Genomic DNA, 23,783 nt, shown 5'->3' with positions numbered 1-23,783 from the left:
TTGGGAGGCAACCCATGTGTTCAAATGAGGAGATGATGGAACTCTAGCTCCACAACCAGATTTGCGTTCCTAAACCCTACTCTTTATTGCTTTTACTTTGCCATGCTTGTCATGTTGTTAGTTGTGTTATTTGTTTGTTTGTTTGTGAGTCTATGCTTAAAACATTGAGGACAATGTTTGGTTTAAGTGTGGGGGGGGGGGGTAAACAAGTTGTTTTTGCATAATTTTCGTGGAATTTTATCACCTATCACTTCTAAAGTTGTTATTCACCATTTTTAAGTGTTTTTAGTGTGTTTTGAAGTGTTTTTATGTGTCTTAAACAGAAAATCCGAAAATTTGAAAAAAAAAATCGAAAAAAGTGTTTAAAAAACCCAAAAAGAGTTGTTTTTAGAGTCGTTTTGTTTTTGTGTTATTTGTGTCTTAGGGTACCTTCCAACACAATGATGAGGATTTGGTTTTTAATTGCATGACTATTAAAGAAAGTTACAAACATGTATGGAAGTTTGATATGCTCTTTGGTTTATGCTTAGTTGTGGTTGTCATTTACGAATTCACATGTAATCACAAAAAGAAAAAAAATCAATATTGTAACATGCTTGAAGGAAGAAACTCAAACTAACGCTACAACCCTGAGAGACTTAAGCCTAAACTTTATTTGGAGAGTTATTAATCTTGATTTCTTGTTTTCTAAAGTCGTTGCATGATCTCATTATTCTTTGCTTGGTTGCTACTTAGAATGCGTTTTCGTCACTATAGTTCCAAATACTAGAACTCATACCCGTTTCATTCAAAGCATGAAATTGATTAGCATAACAAATAACAAGATGAAGTTGTTTAGTTTAAGCCCAAAGCCAAAAACCCTTACCCCTTTGCATGTGTATTGTAGGATTAGCCCCTTTGAGCCTTATTTAGCCTATTTTCTTTGTTAACCATATTATGCCATATTATACATATATATATATATATATGTATATAATTGAAAATGCGATGTCATGGTTGAGTATTAGATTGCATCATGGTATATCCATATGTATATTACCTGCACATAATTATTGTGAATGCTTTTGAAGTGCAAAGGTGAACGCAGGACACCCAGGTAAGTTCAGGTGAGTTTATGGTATTAGTTGAAATGATGGAGTTATGGCATGACTACATGTATGTTTTAGGCAACTCCAACCTTGTCGTACATGTTGCAATGGTACCAAAATGTATGCACCGAAATGTATATACCAAAATGTATGTACCAAAATGTGTGTACCTAAATGTATGCACCGAAATGTATTATAATGAATTTAATGTACCTAAATGAAGAAGACCAAGTATATCGAAATATATTGTATAACAAAAATTAGTTTATCTATATTACAATGAATGAAATGAAAAATTAATACATTCAAATTAGGAAGAAAAAGAGAAATAATTAAAACATAAAAAAATAATTAATAAATGAGGTGATTAATGCATCAAGGGACTAAAATTAGATTTTGATTTTACTTATGGTTTTAGTCTAAAAGTCATATTTGCCAAGGATTAAAATGAAGTTTCCTATTTTTTTAACAACACACTTAAAATTAAACACACTTACCAAACTTACAAAGTTCAACCATCTTCTTCATTTGTGTTTTGTTTTTAATTAATTATGCTTGTTTGTATTGCAATACTTAGCTTTGCATTTAAAATTTAATTATCAGAGTTAAATAGGGAGTTTTATTTTCAAAGAACAAACTTAATATGTGAGATCCCACATTGGCAGGGTGGGGGTGGGTTCTTGGCCTTATATGTACATGCCCATCTCTTCCTAGCAAGATGCGTTTTGGGCTGAGGCCCAAGAACAAATCCGTGAGGACGTGGCCCAAAGCGGACAATATCTTACTACGGCGGAGGCTGGGATATGACAATTTGGTATCAGAACCAAACTCACCATCCTTTTGAGTGTGCCGACAAGGACGTCGGGCTCCCAAGGGGGGTGGATTGTGAGATCCCACATCGGCGAGGTGGGGGTGGGTTCTTGGCCTTATATGTACATGCCCATCTCTTCCTAGCAAGATGCGTTTTGGGTTAAGGCCCAATAACAAATGCGTGAAGGCATGGTCCAAAGCAGACAATATCTTGCTACGGCGGAGGCTAAGATGTGACATACTAAGTACACATTTACAAGGCATAAAACATAAAATAATATATTTGTGAATATAATAGCCCTTGACATTCCTCTTCTCAAACCGGTGTACTTGTACAAAGACAATTACCATTTAGAGTGAATAATAAGAGCAATTTTACTGTCCTTACCCTTGCCCTTACCTTGCCTTTACATTGTTCTTGCCCTCCTAAAATGGGTGAAGTTGCTCTTAATGGAATGGACTTGTTTTAAACCATTGGAGATCTTCTCACAAAAATAATTTGAATGTAGCACAAAAAATTATTCCAAGAAAAAGTTGATGAACTATTTTGTTCCTGGTCAATAAAAGAAGAGATTGAAATTTGGGCAAATGAGGAATGCGTGGGCTTCTTGCCAAAGTATTTCCAAATCACACGTATACATTTCCATATAAAAAAAGGGACGCTATTTGCGCGCGTGTTTTGATATTCAAATTACCCTGCGAGTTCAACAGTACAGTCATTGCCTTCCTTAACCCCCTCCTCTTCTGCACCTACCTACAACCCTAAAACCCTACCTTTCTCATTCCACCAATCATCGCACCCAAGGGTGCGTGCCAACGGTCTCATTTCCTATACTTCACCAAACCACAAACAACTACATCGTACTAAAATATCAATATCGATGAAAATATCGATATGTAAATTTATGGACATACAACAGATATATCGAATATTGATAAATCGATATTGGTTGCTTTCAATAGAAATTTGAAATGAAAGTTTAGAGATTGTCAAACATTGATTTGGACGAAATACATGAATTTCTCTAATATTTAACAGATGTGTCAGAAATATCAATAATATTTGTTGATTTTAACTTAAACTTAAGAGTTTATATGATATAAAGTGAAGTTTAGACTTTTTGGATGTGCTTTTAAAATGACTGAAAGCATTTTTAGAGAAAATATTTTTGGATTCCAAAAACATTTTAAGTACTTTTTGCAAGAAGCATTAGTTATGTGCTTCTTTCAGGAAGCATTTAAGTACTTTTTTTTCAGGATTTACTTAAATTTTTAGTAAGAATTGGTGTAAAAATTATTTTCACCAAAAATTATTTTAATTATTTTAAAAACATATCCAGACGAGCTCTTTATTTATATTTCTATATCTTTCTTTATTTTTTTTTAAGATATTTCGAAGGAATTTTAAACATTCATCCTACTAGAAGAAGGTGTAGACATCAAAATTTCGATGAAATGAATGTTGACCAATAATTAAAATTTCAACGCTCACGTATCACATAAATTTTACATGTAGCGTGTGACTCAACGAAAAATCGAAATAAATTGGAAAAGTCATCAAATAGGACACGTGTCAATACCTGGCAGAAATGATTTATTTCATCTGATTATTTAAATCCAAAAATCAAGTTTTGGAATTCTATAAATAGGAAGCCAAGGCATTCATTTTGGGAGAGGAGAAAAGAGGAGAAAAGAGGAGAAAAGAGGAGAAAAAAAGGAGGAAGAAAGGAAGGAAGGAAGGGAGAAAGGAAGAGGAATTTACATTACACCAAAACCTTCAAGCCTTGAAACTCTAAAGCTCTCAAGCAAATCCTGAAGGATCAAGAAAGCACTCTTCGTTCTTCGTCAAATCCTCCTTCAAGATCAAGCCCCAACGGCCCTTGAAGAACTTCCACCAACTCAAGATCAAGCCCCGACGGCCCTTGAGGAAAGTGTTCATCGTTCATCATCCGTTCATCCTAAGATCAAGCCCCAACGGCCCTTTGGATCAACAACCTCAACAAATCCACACATCCAATCGTTCTTCAAGATTAAGCCCAAAAGCCCTTGAAGATCTGCTCATCCATCAACCTTCAAGATCAAGCCCCAACGGCCCTTGAAGAACTTCCACCAACTCAAGATCAAGCCCCGACGGCCCTTGAAGAAAGTGTTCATCGTTCATCAACTGTTCATCCTTAGATCAAGCCCCGACGGCCCTTTGGATCAACAACTCATCCACAAACCTACACCCTACGAAGATAGAATCAGAGGATCAAATTACAAAGAGATTGTAACCCCAAAATCATTAATACAAAATATATATTTTGTACACGTATTCTTGTCTCTTGTTTCAGGAATTTTTCGTGTTTACAAATTTGGCACGCCCAGTGGGACAATCTCTACCTCTCATCTCTATCCTCAAATCATCGAAAAACGCAAATGGCATCAAGAAAGGATCAAGCTGTTCCTGCAATCAAAGCAAAGAACAAGAACATCATCGCCGCAAGTGGTGATATTTCGGGCATCATAACCCGAAGTAAGGCAAGAGATCTTTTTGCCGCGGCTTCCGCCCCTGCATTAACTCTGTCAAAGGAACAAGAGCACCTGAGGTACGAGCCTGTGATCACCCTAGCCTCGCTAAGGGCATCAAAAGGGGAGAGCCCAAGGAAATACTCAGAGTCCCTACTCTCCGACGCTGATTCGAGCGGCAGTACAACCATGCAAGTCATGACCACTGGAGCAACTTCAATCGAGGATCAGCTAGCTCAAATGAATGAAGCAATCGCAAAGCTCACACGGACTGTGGAAGAGAAGGACTTGCAGATTGCCGCACTTGTCAACCAACTAGATGCGCTGCCCGACGTGAAAGTCGACCCAGATGTTGGCCTATTAGAGAAAGAAGTCGACGAAGAAGAGGAGCCACCAGCGGAGAAAGTTGAAGAGAAGCCGAAGCTAGACCAAGCAACGTCATTCATGGGATCTCTCTCTATCCAGCAGCTACAAGAGATGATCGCAAGCACTATCAAGACACAGTACGAAGGAAGCTCGCATGACTCCGTACTGTATTCAAAGCCTTACTCCAAGAAGATTGATGCTTTGAAGATGCCAAGGGGTTATCAGCCCCCAAAATTCATGCAGTTCGATGGAAAAGGCAACCCGAAGCAACATGTCGCCCATTTCATTGAAACTTGCAACAATGCTGGGACAGAGGGAGACTACCTCGTCAAACAGTTCGTGCGTTCGCTGAAAAGTAACGCTGTTGACTGGTACACTGACCTCGAACCTGAGTCTATCAACAGTTGGGACCAGCTAGAAAGGGAATTCCTCAACCGTTTCTACAACACTCGTCGTCCTGTAAGCATGCTAGAGCTGACCAGCACGAAACAGTGGAAAGATGAACCTGTCGTTGACTACATAAATAGATGGCGTTCTTTAAGTCTGGATTGCAAAGATCGGCTTTCTGAAACCTCTGCCATTGAGATGTGCGTTCAAGGCATGCAGTGGGGACTACACTACATCCTTCAAGGCATCAAACCACGAACATTTGAGGAGTTAGCCACCCGCGCCCATGATATGGAGTTAAGCATCACCCGTCATGGGAAGAAAGAACAGATCGCCGACTACAAGAATGACAAAGTTTTGGGGCCAAAGGTGGATAAGGCTACGTGGAAACCCACCAAGGAAGCAATGACGGTCAACACAACTCCAGTCAAAATCCCTACACTAAGCAAGGCGATTCAAACCGAAGCTTTTCGTGATCAAGAGATACGTAGACGCACTTTGAAGGAGCTTGAGGAGAAGACTTATCCATTCCCCGACTCTGACGTGGTTGCCATGTTAAAAGACCTGCTTGACAAAAAGGTGATCGACCTACCTGAGTGCAAACGGCCAGAAGATATGAACCGTACTGACAGTCCAAGGTACTGTAAATTCCACCGCTTCATTAGTCATCCGACGGAAAAGTGCTTTGTGCTAAAAGATCTCATCATGAAGTTGGCTCAGAAAGGGATCATCGAGCTAGATCTTAATGATGTGGTGAAGTCAAACTATACCACCGTCACTTCTGGCTCTTTGAACTCAAAATCTTCACCTCAACCGCTGGGGGCATGCTCCAAAACCATGTCAGTCAAGTCAAGTGAAGTTGAAGGATGAACTTATGTCACTCCAAAGAAAATGCACAAGAAACATATGTCTCCTCCACAAGTTCACCAATCGGAAAGGGGGCAAAGCAGCTATCGTCAACCTTCAAAGCTACATGAAAGTGTTGAGGATGATGAAGTTATGACACAAAGATCGTCCGTTGCCATCACGATGCGCGATTTCTTCCCCAAAAACTTCTTCAATCACTCAGTCAAGACTCCTTGCTATAAAGATTGCAAGGAATGCTTCTCTAAGATCATTTGACAAATTCACCAAAGCTCCTCGTTCGCACGAGCCTAAAAGGCAACAACCAAAGCTCCTTGTTCACACGAGCCTAAAAGGTGACAACAAACGCTCCTTGCCTGCACGAGCTGAAACTGCAAACGGCACCAAACGCTCCTGGCCCGCAAGAGCATAAACTGTGTACGGCAAAATCATCATCAAAACCATCACTCATTTGAACTACGTTATGACTTGATCTCTTCTTTGGAAGAGTACGTAGGCAACTTGAAACTTCAAAACTTCAAGTACAGTCACATCAAAATAAATAAATAAATGTTTCATTAAAGAAAGTCAATTTTATTACAAAAGAAAAGAAAAAAAAATACATATGTTACTATGTATTAGAAAAAAATATATATATATTCTCTACTCAAAAAAAAAAAAAAAAAAAAAAAAAAAGTACATATGTTGTTATGTGTTAAAAAAAAAAAATAAATAAATGTATACATGATAGAGTGGGTCTTTCTACACTTAAAATCCGTGCTGAATCAAGGAAAACATAAGTCGAGATCCTCAAAAAGAGGAGCCCAAATGCAAGGCCCATCCCTTCTCAAACACACATTGTTTTGAGCTTGCTGTACAAGAAGCTCTGCTTCTTCTCCCACCAGGCCCGGGCCCGGCTCTCAAAGCCCAAACTGCGTTTTTCCTATACGCACTGAAAAAGCCTTAAGCTTTAAGCTCTTCTCTCTGATTTCTCACAATTCAACTCGGAAAAATGGCGTTTCATCACCATCAAGGCAACCTCTTGCTCCTCGAGACAATGTCAATTCAGGTAGGCATGTGAATTCGAATTCAAGTACAGATGAGGCTAAGAAGATCTCCGATCGGCCGGCTTCCAGGTTTTCATCTCCGGCCGGAGCAAAGAGGTCCGTGTCAGTCGGAAAGAAGAACCCGGTGTCGGCTGAGAGAGATCCATCCCCCGCAGGAAAGGGAAAGAGATCGAGATCTCCAGTCCCCTCGAAATGCGTGGTCCCGAGCTTAGTTGTGGCGAAGGAAGAGAACCGGAAGGTGTCGAAAGAGGCGGCCGACCCTTCACTCTCAAGTACCAGCTCCCCAGCGAGGACCTCGACTCCTTAATCTCCCTCACCACCGACGAGGACCTCGACTCCTTAATCTCCCTCACGAGAGGCGACCAGAAACCTGCAGTCATCTCCACCATCCGCCTTCCTCCCCCGCATACATTTCCACAGAGGGGTTGTTGCGAGAAAAATCGTTCCTCTACGACGCTGTCTACGGTTAACCGTGCTGACGTGGCAGAGCTCAGCTGTTGATTTCCGGGTGGTTTAGTTGATGGGCCAGTCAGCTTCGGCGGCCGCCAATTCAAGCCGCCGTGAGAGCAACAACCGCATCCATCGATCCAAGTCCAAAGCAACGGCCGCGATCTCCCCGGTGCTGCAGGCCGAGGAGGAAGGCTTTGAGATCGTCGACAGCACCGATTTCATCTCCGATCTTCCCGACGAGTGCTTGGCCTGCATATTCCAGTCCCTCGGCTCCGGCGATCGGAAGCGCTGCTCGCTGGTCTGCCGACGGTGGCTGAGGATCGAGGGACAGAGCCGGCACCGTCTCTCCCTCTCTGCCCAATCGGATCTCCTCCCTATCATTCCTTTCCTCTCCTCCGTCCCCATGGCGGCGCTGCCCCCAATTTCTCTATCAAGGCTGGAGATGCACGGTTTGAGGGTCGTGAGCGAATGAAGTACACCAGAGACCAGATCCTACAGCTTAGAAAGGTTGTTGTGCTCCCTGATGAAATTCTAAAAGTGAAACAAGAAGTTGAAGCTGAATTTTTTCAGTGGTGAAGATCAGAGCTGGGGTAGTACGGAAACAAATCTGCCAGCTCTATCTCCAACTCCATCTCCAGCTCAAAATCATGCTCGGAGCGGATCAGCCGGTGATTCTGCACTTGCTTGATATTCCACCAGCTGCTAAGGCTTTGAATGGTGTCAAGATGGAGTTGGTGGACGCCGCTTTCCCTCTGCTTAAAGGTATTGTTGCTACAACTGATGTTGTGGAGGCATGCACTGGAGTTAACATAGCCGTCATGGTGGGTGGCTTCCCAAGGAAAGAAGGCATGGAAAGGAAAGATGTCATGACAAAGAACGTTTCCATCTACAGGTCCCAAGCTTCTGCACTGGAAAAGTATGCAGCTCCTAACTGCAAGGTTTTGGTTGTTGCTAATCCCGCAAACACCAATGCGTTGATCTTGAAGGAATTTGCACCATCAATTCCTGAAGAAAAAAAAACATCACCTGTGTGACTAGACTAGATCATAACAGGGCCTTGGGCCAGGTTTCTGAGAAATTGAATGTTCAAGTTTCTGATGTTAAGAATGTTATTATCTGGGGTAACCACTCATCGTCGCAGTATCCTGATGTCAACGCATGCCCTCTTGAATGAGGAAGGAGTTGACCTCCCAAGATGGATTCAGTCCCTAGTCAAAGAGGAGTGGACTTCAGAGGTTTTCGATCTTGAGATCCTCATTCTGGCCACCATGATCAAAATTAACGAAGAGCTTCATTGACCGCTGTCAAACGACTAGCTGGTCTTCAAACTCGACGCCTTACACTCTGCCTCAAGATCTGGCTGCTTCTGCACCTCCGCCATGGCTGCTGCCTTTGAATGTGATTGACAAAATCAAAGTTTGTCAACTCACACCCAAAGATCTCATCCGTCTGCTTGCCTCTGCTGCTGCCTTTGAATGTGATTGACAAAATCAAAGTTTGTCAACTCACACCCAAAGATCTCCTCCGTCTTCTCTCGGACTCGGCCTGGGCTTTCACCCACAAACTCAGCCTTGCAGATCACCATATATAAAAAAAATGATGGAATCTTGGTGGACAGCACCATGTAAAAAAAAATAAAAAATAAAAAAAATAAAATCTTTGGTGGATCAGCTCCACCGAAAGCAAAAAATAAAATAAAATAAAATAATAAAAAATAATAAAATAAAGTAAAATGAAATGATGATGTTGGGAAGCATCTTTCAAAGAAGAATAAAAAAAAAAAAAAGGGAAATAACACATCTTGGTAATATATATGTTTTATTTGTATTTAGCACAATACACTAAATAAAACAAAGCATGTTCATTGATTTTCGAGAAATTACAAGTGAAAAAAAAACAAAAAAAAGAAGAAGATGGAGCTTTCACAAAGGTTGTTCACGTGAAGCCCCACTACTTGGCCAAACTCCAGGAGCGGGAGGCACCGAAGATAGATCATTCGAGGCCCCAATACTTGGTGGAACGCTAGATGATGCAGGAAAAAGGTGTCTCTGGAAGAAAGACGCAAGCCTTTGACGGTCACTTTGAATTCGACCTTGAGATTCTTGCATCTCATCAAGCTTCCTCTTCATGCCTGTCGAATAGTTATTTGCAAGCACATGCAAACTTCTATTCTCGTGCTTAAGCTGTTTAATCTCCTGCTTAAGATCTTCCACCTCTGCCATCAATGATTCCACTTGACGAGACCGAGCAAGCAGGCGTTGGCCCATGTTGGACACAGAGCTCGCACACTGAACACTGAGAGCGAGGGACTCTTGAACGGCCAACTCTTCGGACCGTCCTGAAAGCAGCCTACTATCTTTTGGTGTGAGGAGGTTCCTAGATACTATTGTAGCTGTTGTTGCATCCTGCATCACTGAGTCTTCACCTGTAAGAGGACCGTTAGAAGATAAGAAAGAAGGGCGCCATACGTTACCTTGACGCGGCGCGCCCGTATCACTGCTGAGACTCAATTCTAAGCTAAGGTTCGATGGGTTAGCCATTTTTCAAAGGTGTTAAAAGAGATGGGTGGATGGAGTTAAAACTCAAAAGGCCGGAGATGATTTTCAGGAATGAGCAACCTTCAAAGTGTGCATGCTAGAGGTGATCAATACCTCTATAAAAAGGAAGAGGCGCTTGCTCAAAAATCGAAGAGGCGCTTGCTCAAAAATCAAAGAGGCGTTGGTTCAGAAATCGAAGGGCCGCTTATTCAAAAGTGACGAGACATCGCTCTGCAAATCTCAAAAGCTGGATTTTCCGGCGTAAGTTAGGCGACGCTTTCTCGGCTTTTCAGAAAACGCGTTCAACTTTGTCAAAAGATCTCCGACAAAGTTGAAAACACGTGGAGGTTGGCGACGCTTTCTCGGCTTTTCAGAGCACGGGTGCCACTTTGTCAAAAGATCACGTGGAGGTCATCATCGCAGCTACACATCTTTAGCCGACAAGCGCAAAGTTCGGCGACGCTTTCTCTGCTTTTCAGAAAACGCGTGCAGCTTTGTCAAAAGAGGCGCTCGTTCAGAAATCGAAGAGGCGTCGTTCAGAAATCAAAGAGGCGTATTCAAAGATCGAAGAGTCGTCACTATTTCAAAAAGCCAAATTTGCAGGATCAAAACGTTTGTCGACAAGGGTAAAAGAACAGTACCACCACTTGCTATTGGGAAATCCCTATATATGTCGACCTTCATCTTTTATGGCAAGGCAGACCTGCAAACCAAAAAAAAAATGCCCAACTCTTCCTCACCTCCGAGAGTACACTCCCAGCAAAGCATCTCAAAATGCTCAGTTTTCTTCCTCTCCGGGAATGCCCTTGCAAACAAATGACACCAAGGCAAAAGTATCTCATATCATCAAGGGCGAAAGCAAAGGTATCTCATATCATGCTTTTCCCCTATCTTTTCCTTTGCCCTTGTTCTCACCTGCCAAGACAAGGACAGAGAAAGCAATATGTCGGAACCTCCACTCAAACTTGCGCTGCCACCAAGAAGTGATGGTCCATTCAAATGCAAGGTTTGCATTCAACTCCTGCATCAGGAACAAATACTACAAGAGAAGATGCCAAACCTGCATAAGGAAATACCACTTCTGCAAAAGGAGCAAGTAAGGCAAGTGAAAATGATACATCGAAGCATGTGGAGACAAGCACAACAAATATATGTGATGATTCATTCGCTGCTTCTTCAAAAGCAAAGGTATCTCATATCATGCTTTTTCCCTGTCCTTTCCTTTGTCCTTGTTATTACTCGCATGGCAAAGTAAAGTGAGCAATCAGCCGGCACATGGAGTCAGTCTTCCGATCTGGAACCGACTACCTGGAATCTATTCCCTGGTTGCTTACCTAGCGTTGCTCTCGAGTAGTCATCTTCAAAGGTTGATACACTTCCAGAGAAGGGACCACATCTGCTCGGAGAAAGACGAGTGACAATGAAAAATCAATCTTTCTATTTCGTACTCTTCAGTACGAATTAGAAAGATTGAATAAAGAAACAGGTCATCACCTTCACCTCGTGCTTACCTGCCATGTGTCTAAATCCTGCTACCCAGTTCAAGAGTAGCACAAAGGAAAATCAACGATAGGAGGAGACCAAAAGAATCCTCCAGCCCAGTTCAAGATCAAGCCTCGATGGCTCTTGAAGAAATCACAAGTCCGATTCAAAATCAAGTGTTCACCACCCTTGAATCAAATTCAACTCCAGATAAAAGGAGTAAGTTCAGACCTTCGGAGGAGACCAAAAGAATCCTCTAGCCCAGTTCAAGATCAAGCCTCGATGGCCCTTGAAGAAATCACAAGTCCGATTCAAAATCAAGTGTTCACCACCCTTGAATCAAATTCAACTCCAGATAAAAGGAGTAAGTTCAGACCTTCGGAGGAGACCAAAAGAATCCTCCAGTCCAGTTCAAGATTAAGCCTGCGGAAAATCAACGATTGGAGGAAACCAGAAAATCTTCCAGTCGAACTCAAGATCAAGCCTCGACGGCCCTTGGGTTGACATCTACATTAAGGGACTTCAAAATGCATCTTCTACACGTGACAAGCACATGTCTACGACGCGCCTTGAAGTGGGGGCATTTGTAGACATCAAAATTTCGGTGAAATGAATGTTGACCAATAATTAAAATTTCAACGCTCACGTATCACATAAATTTTACATGTAGCGTGTGACTCAACGAAAAATCGAAATAAATTGGAAAAGTCATCAAATAGGACACGTGTCAATACCTGGCAGAAATGATTTATTTCATCTGATTATTTAAATCCAAAAATCAAGTTTGGAATTCTATAAATAGGAAGCCAATGCATTCATTTTGGGAGAGGAGAAAAGAGGAGAAAAGAGGAGAAAAAAAGGAGGAAGAAAGGAAGGAAGGAAGGGAGAAAGGAAGAGTAATTTACATTACACCAAAACCTTCAAGCCTTGAAACTCTAAAGCTCTCAAGCAAATCCCGAAGGATCAAGAAAGCACTCTTCGTTCTTCGTCAAATCCTCCTTCAAGATCAAGCCCCAACGGCCCTTGAAGAACTTCCACCAACTCAAGATCAAGCCCCGACGGCCCTTGAGGAAAGTGTTCATCGTTCATCATCCGTTCATCCTAAGATCAAGCCCCAACGGCCATTTGGATCAACAACCTCAACAAATCCACACATCCAATCGTTCTTCAAGATTAAGCCCAAAAGCCCTTGAAGATCTGCTCATCCATCAACCTTCAAGATCAAGCCCCAACGGCCCTTGAAGAACTTCCACCAACTCAAGATCAAGCCCCGACGGCCCTTGAAGAAAGTGTTCATCGTTCATCAACTGTTCATCCTTAGATCAAGCCCCGACGGCCCTTTGGATCAACAACTCATCCACAAACCTACACCCTACGAAGATAGAATCAGAGGATCAAATTACAAAGAGATTGTAACCCCAAAATCATTAATACAAAATATATATTTTGTACACGTATTATTGTCTCTTGTTTCAGGAATTTTTCGTGTTTACAGAAGGGCTGGTTTGGTATTGCTGTGCTTTGAAAAAAAAGCTGCTTTTGCTGTGCTGTGAGAATAAGCAGCTGTGAAATAAAGAAGCAGAGTGTTTGGTAAACTTTTTTGTAAAAGTGCTTTTGAAAAAAAAAAAGCAGTATTATAGTGTTTGGTAAACTTTTATATAAAACAAATGTGAAAAAAGCTGGTTTTTCAAAGCTGGGTTTTGCAGCTTCTTGTTTTTGGTTTTTTTCACCCAAAACTGTAAAAAAAAGCTGAAGCTAAATGTTTACCAAATACAAAAATAACTCCTAGCTTTTTTTTATTTCAGCTTTTTTCAGAACCACCTCAACACCAAACAGGCCTCTTACCAAACCAGGCCTAAGAGGCGCGTGAGATCCCTTCCCTGTCCTCCCTTTCCTTTCGCGCCCTCAACTCTGCTCAGCTGCTACTCACAGAACCACGTCCGAAGCAAGAAATTCACGTAACCGAATCTTGGGTGCACACTACGCACCCCTACCTCTGCGTTACCGCGCACGTTAGCCTCCACCGGCAGCGCATTATCCTGTACTTTTCCTTCCGTACTGGTCATAAACCTCGCCGCATCCACCTCCACCTCCTCTCTCTCTCTCTCTCGCATCCCCTCTCTATCTCTCTCTAAAACTTTCTTTTTCCACTGAAAGTACTTTTCCGAAGCCCTAAACCCCAAAACGCGGCGTTTCGCTCTTCGGTTCTTTGATCGTCGACATTTGAGGTACGATTTTCTCACTGGAACCGTGTGCTGCAAGTCTTCGTCGGGAGCTCGAAGAAGCTGTTGCTCTGCTTGCTTTTTCCCCAAATGGGTTTTCCGACTTTTTGTTTGCTTTTTCTCCAAATGCCAAATGGGTCTTTGTCTCTTTGTCTTCCTTTACTTTCTCTGCTTTTCCTTTAATTTTTTTTTTAAAATTTTTTTAATCTGAAATTTAAGTGTGAATTAGTAGTGATTTTCTTGGGTGAAAATTTCAGAATTTTCAGATATTAGGGCATTGTGTTAGGCCCATCAGAGTTAATTTTTTCCCATTTTTATTCATGAAGTAGGGTTTATACTCAATAAATGTATGTCTACTTTCTGTGCGGGTCAAGTGACTCGTTTTCGTAAATTTAAAGGGAAAATGGGTTTTCAACTGTGATTTTCGTTGATGTACATTCTTGTTGCTAATCTTTTCGAGTAATGGCGATATTTGTTGATGTATTAGTCATTGAGTTATGCTACACACAAGGAGGATGTGAAATTTGTTTGAAGATAAACTTGTGTTGAGTGATTTGCGAGCTGCATTTTGATATTCGGGTCGAAATTTTTTAAGAGGGTTTGTTGCAGCTAGCAAATGTGCAAGATTTCCGTGTAGGTGCGTGCTCAGGGGAGTGCTGTTTCTCTTTCTAGAATCATGTTTTTGAAGCTTTGGAGCTCTAATGATGATGATATTTATCTGACTGAACTGTTCTCACTTGAAAGATAAACAGCGTTAATCGTTTCTTTCGGTGTTCTTTAAACAGCTCCCTTTTACATGGTCAAGAGACAAATATGGAACAAAATCTTCAGTTTAAGTGGGGTGAGAAAGCTGGAGATCGGAATAACAGAGGTTCCCAGTTCTATTTGTCGTTCACGATGGAAGGTGTTGAGTACTTCCTTTATGACAGCGTATATCTTTATCATGCTGGTTCTCTTGAGACCTATATTGGTAAGCTGGTGTCAATATTTGAAACAGAGACCCATGAGAAGAAGGTAAGGGTCCTCTGGTTTTTCCGTCCTGCTGAGATATGCAACTTCCTTGGTGATTATGAACCACACTGGAATGAGCTATTTTTAGGTTCGGGTGAGGGTAAAGGCCTCTCCAATATCAATCCTCTGGTAATTTAGATTTAATTAGAGATATTTTCCTAATCATGTTGATTTTTACATCTCACATTTAAGCAGAGTACTATTGGATGGTTAGGCAAGAGGGGTAGAGCAATGATCTTTTCTGTTTGCTTAGATATTCCATTTTTGTTGCGAGTCTTGATTCTTTCAGTTATAATTATGCGTCTTGATTCTTGTTTGAATTTAACCTGTGTTTTTGCTTGAGGATGTTAACCTGGAATAGATGAACCATCTCGCACATTACATGTATCCGTTTCTTTATTACTAGAATTTGTGTTTCTTAAGTTAAAATAATGGACTAATAGGAAAGAGGAGTAATCAGTTAGCATGAAAATCTTTGGGTTAGCCGACCCCACTTGGTGGGATAGGGCTTTGTTGTTGTTGTTGTTGCATAATCATTACATAACATGGCATTCATGCATTGCTAGTAATGAAAGTGATCAGGTAAAGTGTGTTATAGGGTATGATAGTGGGCAGCAAGTTTAGATGATCCTTTCATGCATAATGACTACATTGGACAGTGCAAATGAGATATTATGAGTTTGTGGTAGGCAAGTTAGGGATAGGAAGAAATAGGTTTTTTTTTTTTTTTATTTTTTATTTTATTATGGTTAACTAGTGAAATATAATAGTTGCTAACCTTAACTGCATGTATTTCTTTTATGTAACTGTGGCCTAAATATTATAATCTTTCCTATCAGCTTCTTTCCCCTCTCAGATCAGAATATTGGCTTTGTTTTCTCAATTAAAAGCTATATGGAAACTATTTTAAGGTTCTTTAGTTTCTGCATGTATACAGAATAGTTAACAAGGGTGTCCTCATGTTATATTAAAATATATTTGCATGACACCCTTTTAAATACACATTTCAGCAAGCAATTGCTGGAAAATGCAATGTTGTCTGCACATCAAAGGACGACAGGAATCGTCAGCCCTCTAAAGAAGAGTTGAGAACGGCTAATTACTTCTTCTGTCGTACATTTGATGTTGGAAAGTGTGAAATATTGGAGAATTTTCCTGATGAAATAAGGGGACTTACAGGTCAGTCAAATAGGATGTTAGATTGTAATCAGACATGTTTATCCTGTTATTTCATTGTGTATTGTTTCTATCTTTTGTTGGGATGTAGCGGTTTTGTCCTATTGTTATGGGATTAGCTAACCACCATCAAGAGTTTCCATACTGTAGGTTTGATTTAGAACACTTCTTTACAAGCTAATTTGTTTATGGAAAATAGTGAAATATGTTTATATTCAGAATGCTACTGTCACTTTCAAAGCCTGTTACCAATTTAGGTAGCATTTGAAAGAGATGACTCCATACTTGTAGGTGTGCTATACATTTGCATCTTTAATGTAGACTTAACTCATAAGAAATGAGCACACTGTTGCAGATATAACAAATAAATGTTTGTAAACTTGATGTCATTTCTCAAGGACTGGTACCCCCTTCTAAGAAACAATCAAATTCCCCTTACTTGTAGCTAATAGAACTCTACCAGGAGGAAAGAGAGAAGGTGGGGAGGAAAAGAGCAACTTTGTTGCATAACAATTCATTAACTCCTCAAAAGGGAATATGAATGAAGAACTAATTACCTGTTGTAATCAACGATGAAGTTAAAAAGATAATGGCTTTAAGACTTATTTTCTAACTAAATTCTATTGAGATTTATCCTAAAAGAAATCAAAACATTTATTACTTTCTTGATATGATATCGCTTAAAGCAAACTGATGTGAGATATCCTGGTCAAATTGCAGCTACATGTCACTCAAGGTCTTGGAACTATATGGTGAAAACTGACATTTAAACAGACATTAACAATGCTGAAGTGATTCACCAATGACCTGGAGTGCATTTAATATCCGTTTAAATTTCAGATCAAAGTTCTTTTAATTAAAACTGTGGATGTGTTTATTGGTTTTAAATTCCCATGGCACTATTTAGAATAGTCTAATATTTACTATGTATTTGTGTCTCCCTATAATTATAAATGTTATCCGTATATGATTTCTTTCGTAGCGCATATTAATATCTATCACCGTCTTCAAATATTTTGATTGCAATGCAGTGGAGAGATATTTTAACAAGAGAAACAATGAAAAGCTCCTCAGGATTCCCAAGTTCCAGACAAATTTGAAAGATCCAGCTGGACAGTCAATGGTGTCTTCCAAGTTAGGTTCGGCCAAGTTGATGCCCTCTCCGGTTAAAATTGACAAGTCTAGCAGAAGAATAAACCCTGTAGTGAGAGGTTATTTCTGAGAATGCCAACTCTGTATGTTACTTTCCGATTTAAGTGATAGATGTAAATACGACTGTTTCTGACACCTACAGAATCGGAAGTGCCAACAGTTCGTAGTGGTGCGTGGGCATATGCTTCAAATGAGACATTAAGACTTCAACCTGAATTTGATGGATTTGCAACTCAGTCTGCTAGAATATCACATAATCAAGAGAAAGAAAAACGCAAAACAATATTTTTAGATCAACCACCTCGACCACCTATGGCTGCATCTGATACCCATCCTTCCAAGAAGATGAGAGCTCCAGTTGGTGTAGATTCAACTAAGGGGGAAAATTCTGGAAAGAAGGCAGATGTTGTAAGTATAGTGTTTTCAGCTTTATTTTTCTTCTCTTTCCTGATTTTTTTTTTGTGGAACTACTCATTTTGTTTTAAACACATACAATTTGATATATGCTTTTGATTTTACTATGTTTTCATTTATGGCTTCCTATATTCAGTTGTTTTAAACATGCAACTGTAAATGCATGCCTGCTGTCTGAAATATATAGTGGTTCTCTTGAGAATATGAAGTCTCACGTGAAACAAAGCCTTGCATTTCAGTATATCAAATCATGGTCCTCTAGAATTAGATGAGCTGTATATTCTAATTCTAACATTATATCTGATAATCCTGAATGCAAATTTATGCAATTGCAACTTCCCATTGAAGTCCGGACAGTGCTAGAGCATAATATAATTGTTCGCTCACATTGTAACATCTTATTCATTTGGGAATACCGCAACTGACAAATTCTATCATGTTAAATCTAGAAATTTTATTTAATCTCCCAAGCTTGGATATCTATGGACGTGCAATAGTATGCTGGATTTCCAAACACGCATGCGCACAAGCTGTTCACAATATTTGTTTATGAATTTGGTTAATATTCTGACATATATAGTTTCTTGAATGCAGGATAGAACAAGGTGGTTCAAGCAACTAGTGAGTTTCGATTTTGAAATATCTTTCCTAGACTTTCCCATTTGTTGTTTGATTGTTCATGCAAATGAATGGTTGTTAATGTTTTGTCAAAAGGCTTCCTATTTGTCTTGCAATGCAAGACAAAACAATAATAGTTAAGGAAGGTAAATATCGAAATTTTCATTTATGTTTAAATTATTTCATCTTATCAAATTCTCACTTGTTTGGTGTCTAGGATTGCCTTGGATATGAGAACTCACTGGATTCAACGAATATTGAATAAAGAAATGGTTGCCCATTTATTTTCTGATGAATACCCAATTAACATGAGATGCAACAACATGTATGACGGACAAAAGAAAAATATGATATTTTATATGCTTAGAATTAACAAATAACTGGAACAGAGGATGAGAGGTTTAGGACAGAAGACCTCCAAAACAAAAGTTTTGATACCATGTTTGGAAAAACTTAAGCAGTTAGGGAATGAATCAACAAAGTTTGTCCAGTTAACAGAACCTGGCTGCCTCCCTCTCTTTCGTACTTCTCTTCCTTCTTCTCTGGGTCTCTTAACAATGTATGCCAAGTTAATTGAACCCTTATCATATACCAAATTACCCTTCTTCTATATGAAAGGTTAATAAAATGAACTGAAAAGAAATGCAAAAAGAAAAGTCTCAAGTTTATTTGGGATATGTTAATATTGATGAGATTCGTATCCATTTTAAAATTTGCAGCCTTGGGAGGAAAGACTGCAGATAGCTCAAGATGCAGGCCAATTGGTCTTACTTGACAATCTTGAGCCGTCTTATTCATCATCAGAAGTAGAGGTAATATTCCCATGTATAAAATTAAGTTGATAAGGCAGTCAAAGAAAACCAGTTTAGTATAAAATGCATTGTGTCATCTTTTCCAAATTCTCACACAAGAGGATCTAGGCTTCATCCGCACCAAATTAGGGGCCTGTTTGAGAGTGCTTTCGTACGAAGCACTTTTGCTCATAAGCACTGTTGTGTGAAGCGATTTTTTTAGGACAACATGAATAAAAACTGAGTGCTTCATGGAAATGCAATTGGAAACACTTCTTGGAGGAGGAGCACCATGCTCCTCAGAGCACTAAAACATTTTAACTTAGAAGCAATTCCAAAAGCGCTGCTGAACTGTCTTAGGTGGGAAATGACTAATGTAATGGACGAAGTAAAAGAAATAAGTTACAGGGGCAGAGTAGTCGGACCTAGTGTTAGACATTCTGTATAATCTACATTCCTTTTTCTTCCCAGGGTCTAGTTTGGCAAGCATTTGGAGAAAAGGTTGAGGCAAAAATGTTACAATACAGTATTCATCCTACTCCAAACTATGGTATAACAGCTTGTTGGGGATCTATACTTATTTTCAAATGATTGCATGCTTTATTTGGTGGTAGATCTTTAATGCTATTGAGGCTGAAGCTTAATTTTGGACTAATTACATTTATCCTATCATGGTTGTACAGGCAAGGCCTTTGTCATATTCAAGTCGAGTGTTGCTGCTGAATCTGCAATAAATAAATTAAAGGAGGGATGCCTTGTTGCGGACAAGAGGTAGTCTATTTTCTCTCTTTCTATATTTACAATAGCATGTTCATACCTCTCTCTCTTTCTGTGTGTTGGAGTGTTCAAGATCCCACGTAATTATTCTGTGAAATTTATTAAAATAATTTCTGTTTGAAAATGACAAACTGTAAATCAATATGGTTGATAAGAATGACTATCACAACAACACTCTACCTGTCAATCATTCGATATTATTTCTTTCCGTTTTTTTTTGTTTCCTCCTTGATGCAGCAGATATAACAAGGAAGCTCGAATGTTACCTTGGCTAGTAAACCCTAGAATTCTCTAGGAAGAAAAAGAGAATAAACTCCAATTTGATTGATAATATGAATAAGATTACAAACCTAAGGCCAAGATGACCTATTTATAATGTTCTTAACCTAAATCAAATAAGAAAAGAATTAAACAAATAACAAAATATTAGAGAGATCCTCAAATATTAAAATCTAGTTTTTGGAAATTAAACGCTGGAATTTGGCCAACTTCTGACTAGGCTTGTGAAACAAGAAGTCTTGTGGATGTTGTCGTTCTCTTCGAATCCATATTTCATGGACCCAAAACAAACATGCCAACCAAAGTTATGTCAATCCGAACAGCCTGAAAAGTACAAAACATCCACTATCGGGATATGGCAACAGCAAATAATCTTTTAACACATGCATTACCAATTCTCCAATCATGTTTCTGTCCTACATCACTTCTTCCTCTTGGAATTATCTTTAAAATGCACCCATTGCCGTGATTCACATATGTTTGATGCTTGTCATGTTTTTTATGTTGTCAAATGCAAGTTAGTTACCACCATGATGCCTTTGTATACCACATAAGAGAATCGTCGTACTCGTTATTTCAAATGACTAAATGTAAATGATATGTTTTATCGTTTTGCTTTGTAAAGACTTAGGGCTTTAGTTTCTTAAATCATTTACAAAGGCAACTGTTAAATTGGTACAAGTTATGAAATGATTCAACTCAACCAATTTTGCAGACCTGTCATTGGTATCAGAAGAACTCTAAAAGTGCCTGACAAAGCAGCGAGATTTGTTGGACATCTGAGCATTCCCAAACTCAGGTTTCATAGTCAGCGTGAAGAAATGGTGACTAACCTGTCCCTCAAGTAACAGTAGTTGACGGAGACAATGTAGTTCGATAATTTGAATCGTTTGTTTCCAAGTCTCCATTAAATTATTATTCTTGCATATAAATAAAAAATAAAAAATAAAAAATAAACTATACTGGAAACAATATAGGCATTATTTAGTATCCAACACTATCACCATTTCAAACAGTTAATGGTTATGAATTTAGTTGATTTTTTTGCATGGAGACTTAAAAGATGGAAATCTTGGATCATTGAACTACATTGCAAAGTTAAAAGATGCAAACACTGTTTCTAATAACACTACTTGAGGTGCCTCTCAACTACTGATACATGCACGTTTCATTGAGGGATACCTTAAATGGGGTTATTAGAAGGACACATTGTTGCGGCTCAACCTGTAATGTAGTTTGACAATCCGAAATGGCCATATTTTAGGGTTTCTTTTAGGACTCATCTCTGTAAAAATATCAGTCAAATCAGAATCTCTTTAACCCCAATGTATTTCCCTTGCGGGATCCTCTATGATGGATACATTCTGGCCCACTTTCACTGTAGCTTAATGATCCAAGTCGGCTATATTTTAGGTCCACTCAAGGATCATTCTTGCAAACAATAAGCCAAATCGAAAGTAAATGGTGATAATTTCAATGTTTGTCGGATACACTATGTTCATCTGTTTATGTTATCACAATTAGATGTTTTAATGGTCTTTGGATTGATTTTTTGCATCGATGATTTTGGATGGAGACTTTAATGAACTACAATGTATAGTGGGCTTGCCAATGCCTGTCTAATAATCATATGAATGAATTCTTTCTTGTTCCTTTTGTAGAGAAAGGCAGTATCAACATCACACTGTTCTCAGCCCAATACAATTGAGTACGACATGGCCATGGAATGGTGTCTTCTACAGCAAAAGTCAGATTTATGGTGGGATGCTTTATACAAGGTGCTCTGAATTTTCCTAATCATAGCACACTAGCCATTTTGCCATGATATTTAATGTAGACTATACAATTTTTTCTGAAGTTATTCATGCACTTTCTGTTCGATGTCCCAAGCACAGTACTGTTTCGGTGTAGAAAAACAAATTTTAATTTCATCCTAGTTGCCGAAGAGCCACTAGTCAAACTGTTTCTATGTAAAACAAATTTTAATTTTGCAATCAATTAAAAAAAACTTCTTACACTTTTAAACCTGACTTGGGGTAATTTTAGAAAATTCAGTACTGTGAGAAAAAGAAACATTTGATGTGTTTTCTTTGTTCACAGATTTGGGACTTCCGACTTTACGTGTCTCCCAATATTAGGGAATAATTCTTCATTTTTTAACTTTCTAATATTTTAGTTTTCCTCCCCTTGGGAGCCCCTTCTCTGCAGGAACATGAAAAGGAGACCGGAGATGGTATTACAGTGAAAAAGCAATTGTAATTAGCTAGGCACCCTTGGTGAGCTTGCATCCTTGGCTGAAATTGTTGTTGTGTTGGCTGTGTTTACTATCCTTGGCTGAAATTAGCATTGTTATATTTTTTGCAGGAGAAAATTGTGTTTCTTTTGTGGATTACGGTAGAGTCAGACAAGGGTTGCCCCGTAAATTGGACAGCATACAGGGTCCTGCCCACGTAGAGGATTGTTGTAAATCGCTGACAACGTAGACATCAGGTTTGTGTAAATCTGTCATCTGATCAAATATAATTTTGCAATCTTGGGAGGAAATATTAGAATCGAGTTCATATGGTAGCATATCTTAATTATTCCAAGGATAGTTTTAGGTCAGCTTGTGATACGTGCATCTTTTGTAACAACTCTTGTTCATTTCAAATTGAGCGTTATGATGCGCCTAAATATAGAGTTTCACCATTCATGGCTGACTGTTAATTTTGCATCGTTGTGTTTACAGTGTTTTCCCTTTGCATTTCTTTCTTACGTATACCCATATTTGACTCATTGTGAATGGGTGGCTGGGAGTGATTTTAATACACAGCCTGTTGTTTGGTCCTCTCTTTAGCATGAGTAGTTTTTCGATGTGGCTATAGCGTTGTTGGTCCGTCGTGTTACTAATCTACTCGTCTTGATCTGTGTATCCGTTAATACTGCTATACCGTAAAGCATAAATCCGTTGTACCCGCGAAGGGAAGAATCAAGAGGATGGGGCCTAGTTTTTATGCAAGAAAGAATCCCAGACAAAGAATTTCACTTGTTTTGGGTCTTTGAATTGCTACCGCAGACATATTCCCTTTAGCTTTAATCGGATTCTGTGGGTGCTCGGTTGAGAGTGAGCACCATGTAACAGGTATTCCGCATCTTCTACCCAAGTTTTCGTCTTTAAAACCGGTCGTTTCATACCGGGTGATTCGGAAAATCAATAATTAAATCTTGCATGTAAGGATCGAACGGATTTTTGTTTTAGGTTATCAAGTTCAATAGTGAAATCTTGCAAATAAGGATCTAAATGGTTTTTGCACTGGTTACGACGTTATGTTCCACTATAAAACCAATTGGTAATATAAAGAGTAGACTAATTTACCTATAAACTCATGTAAAGTCCCTTTTTTCTATTAACGTGAGATTCATTCTCAACAAAATAGACATTGAAAAAAGAAAAAAAAAAAAAAAAAAAAAAAAAAAAGGTATCACATCGTGGTACATACCATTATTGTTGGACTATCACTGAGTCACCTTGGTCACCCCAGACCTTCAGTGATTCACCACCGGTGGTTCAGCTGCTGGTGCAGGTATGGTTGCTGCAGCTGCAGCTGCTGTCACTGTATTAGCTGCATCTGAAAAGACATCGTCTATTCCTAACTTCCAAATTTCCAAATTTCGTTATCTTCCTGTCAACAAATTCTTGATGAAGTTCTTTATGCAAAAGGTGGGTGCTTATATGAAACTAAAGTTGGTAAAAGAAAACCTCGCCTAGGAAACACATTTCCACAGCAGGTGGAAGGAGCTTTTTCAAAAGTTACTGATGGATTTG

General features: G+C 39.3%; 1 protein-coding gene and 1 pseudogene across 1 annotated transcript; both read left to right on the top strand.

Moving 5' to 3' along the window:
- Positions 1 to 7,589: 7,589 nt before the first annotated feature.
- LOC103927773 lies at positions 7,590 to 8,693 on the top strand (annotated as a pseudogene).
- A 4,709-nt stretch (positions 8,694 to 13,402) lies between these two features.
- LOC103926578 (protein ANTI-SILENCING 1) lies at positions 13,403 to 22,682 on the top strand. Its single transcript, XM_048587116.1, has 13 exons — positions 13,403 to 13,766; positions 14,546 to 14,900; positions 15,782 to 15,950; positions 16,979 to 17,158; positions 17,242 to 17,507; positions 18,108 to 18,134; positions 18,851 to 18,943; positions 19,394 to 19,472; positions 19,606 to 19,693; positions 20,694 to 20,802; positions 21,640 to 21,756; positions 22,187 to 22,254; positions 22,343 to 22,682. The coding sequence occupies exons 2-12, from the start codon at positions 14,574 to 14,576 to the stop codon at positions 22,235 to 22,237; spliced, it is 1,506 nt and encodes a 501-aa protein (XP_048443073.1). The 5' UTR covers positions 13,403 to 13,766; positions 14,546 to 14,573; the 3' UTR covers positions 22,238 to 22,254; positions 22,343 to 22,682.
- Positions 22,683 to 23,783: the final 1,101 nt, after the last annotated feature.

This window comes from the organism of the source record quoted next, unplaced genomic scaffold, assembly GCF_019419815.1.
Source record: "Pyrus x bretschneideri cultivar Hongxiangsu unplaced genomic scaffold, Pyrus_bretschneideri_v1 Contig26, whole genome shotgun sequence".
In the NCBI taxonomy this organism is placed as follows: Eukaryota; Viridiplantae; Streptophyta; class Magnoliopsida; order Rosales; family Rosaceae; genus Pyrus; species Pyrus x bretschneideri.
The sequence above is the reverse complement of the archived record's forward strand: the minus strand, read 5'-3'. Positions and strand labels throughout refer to the sequence as shown.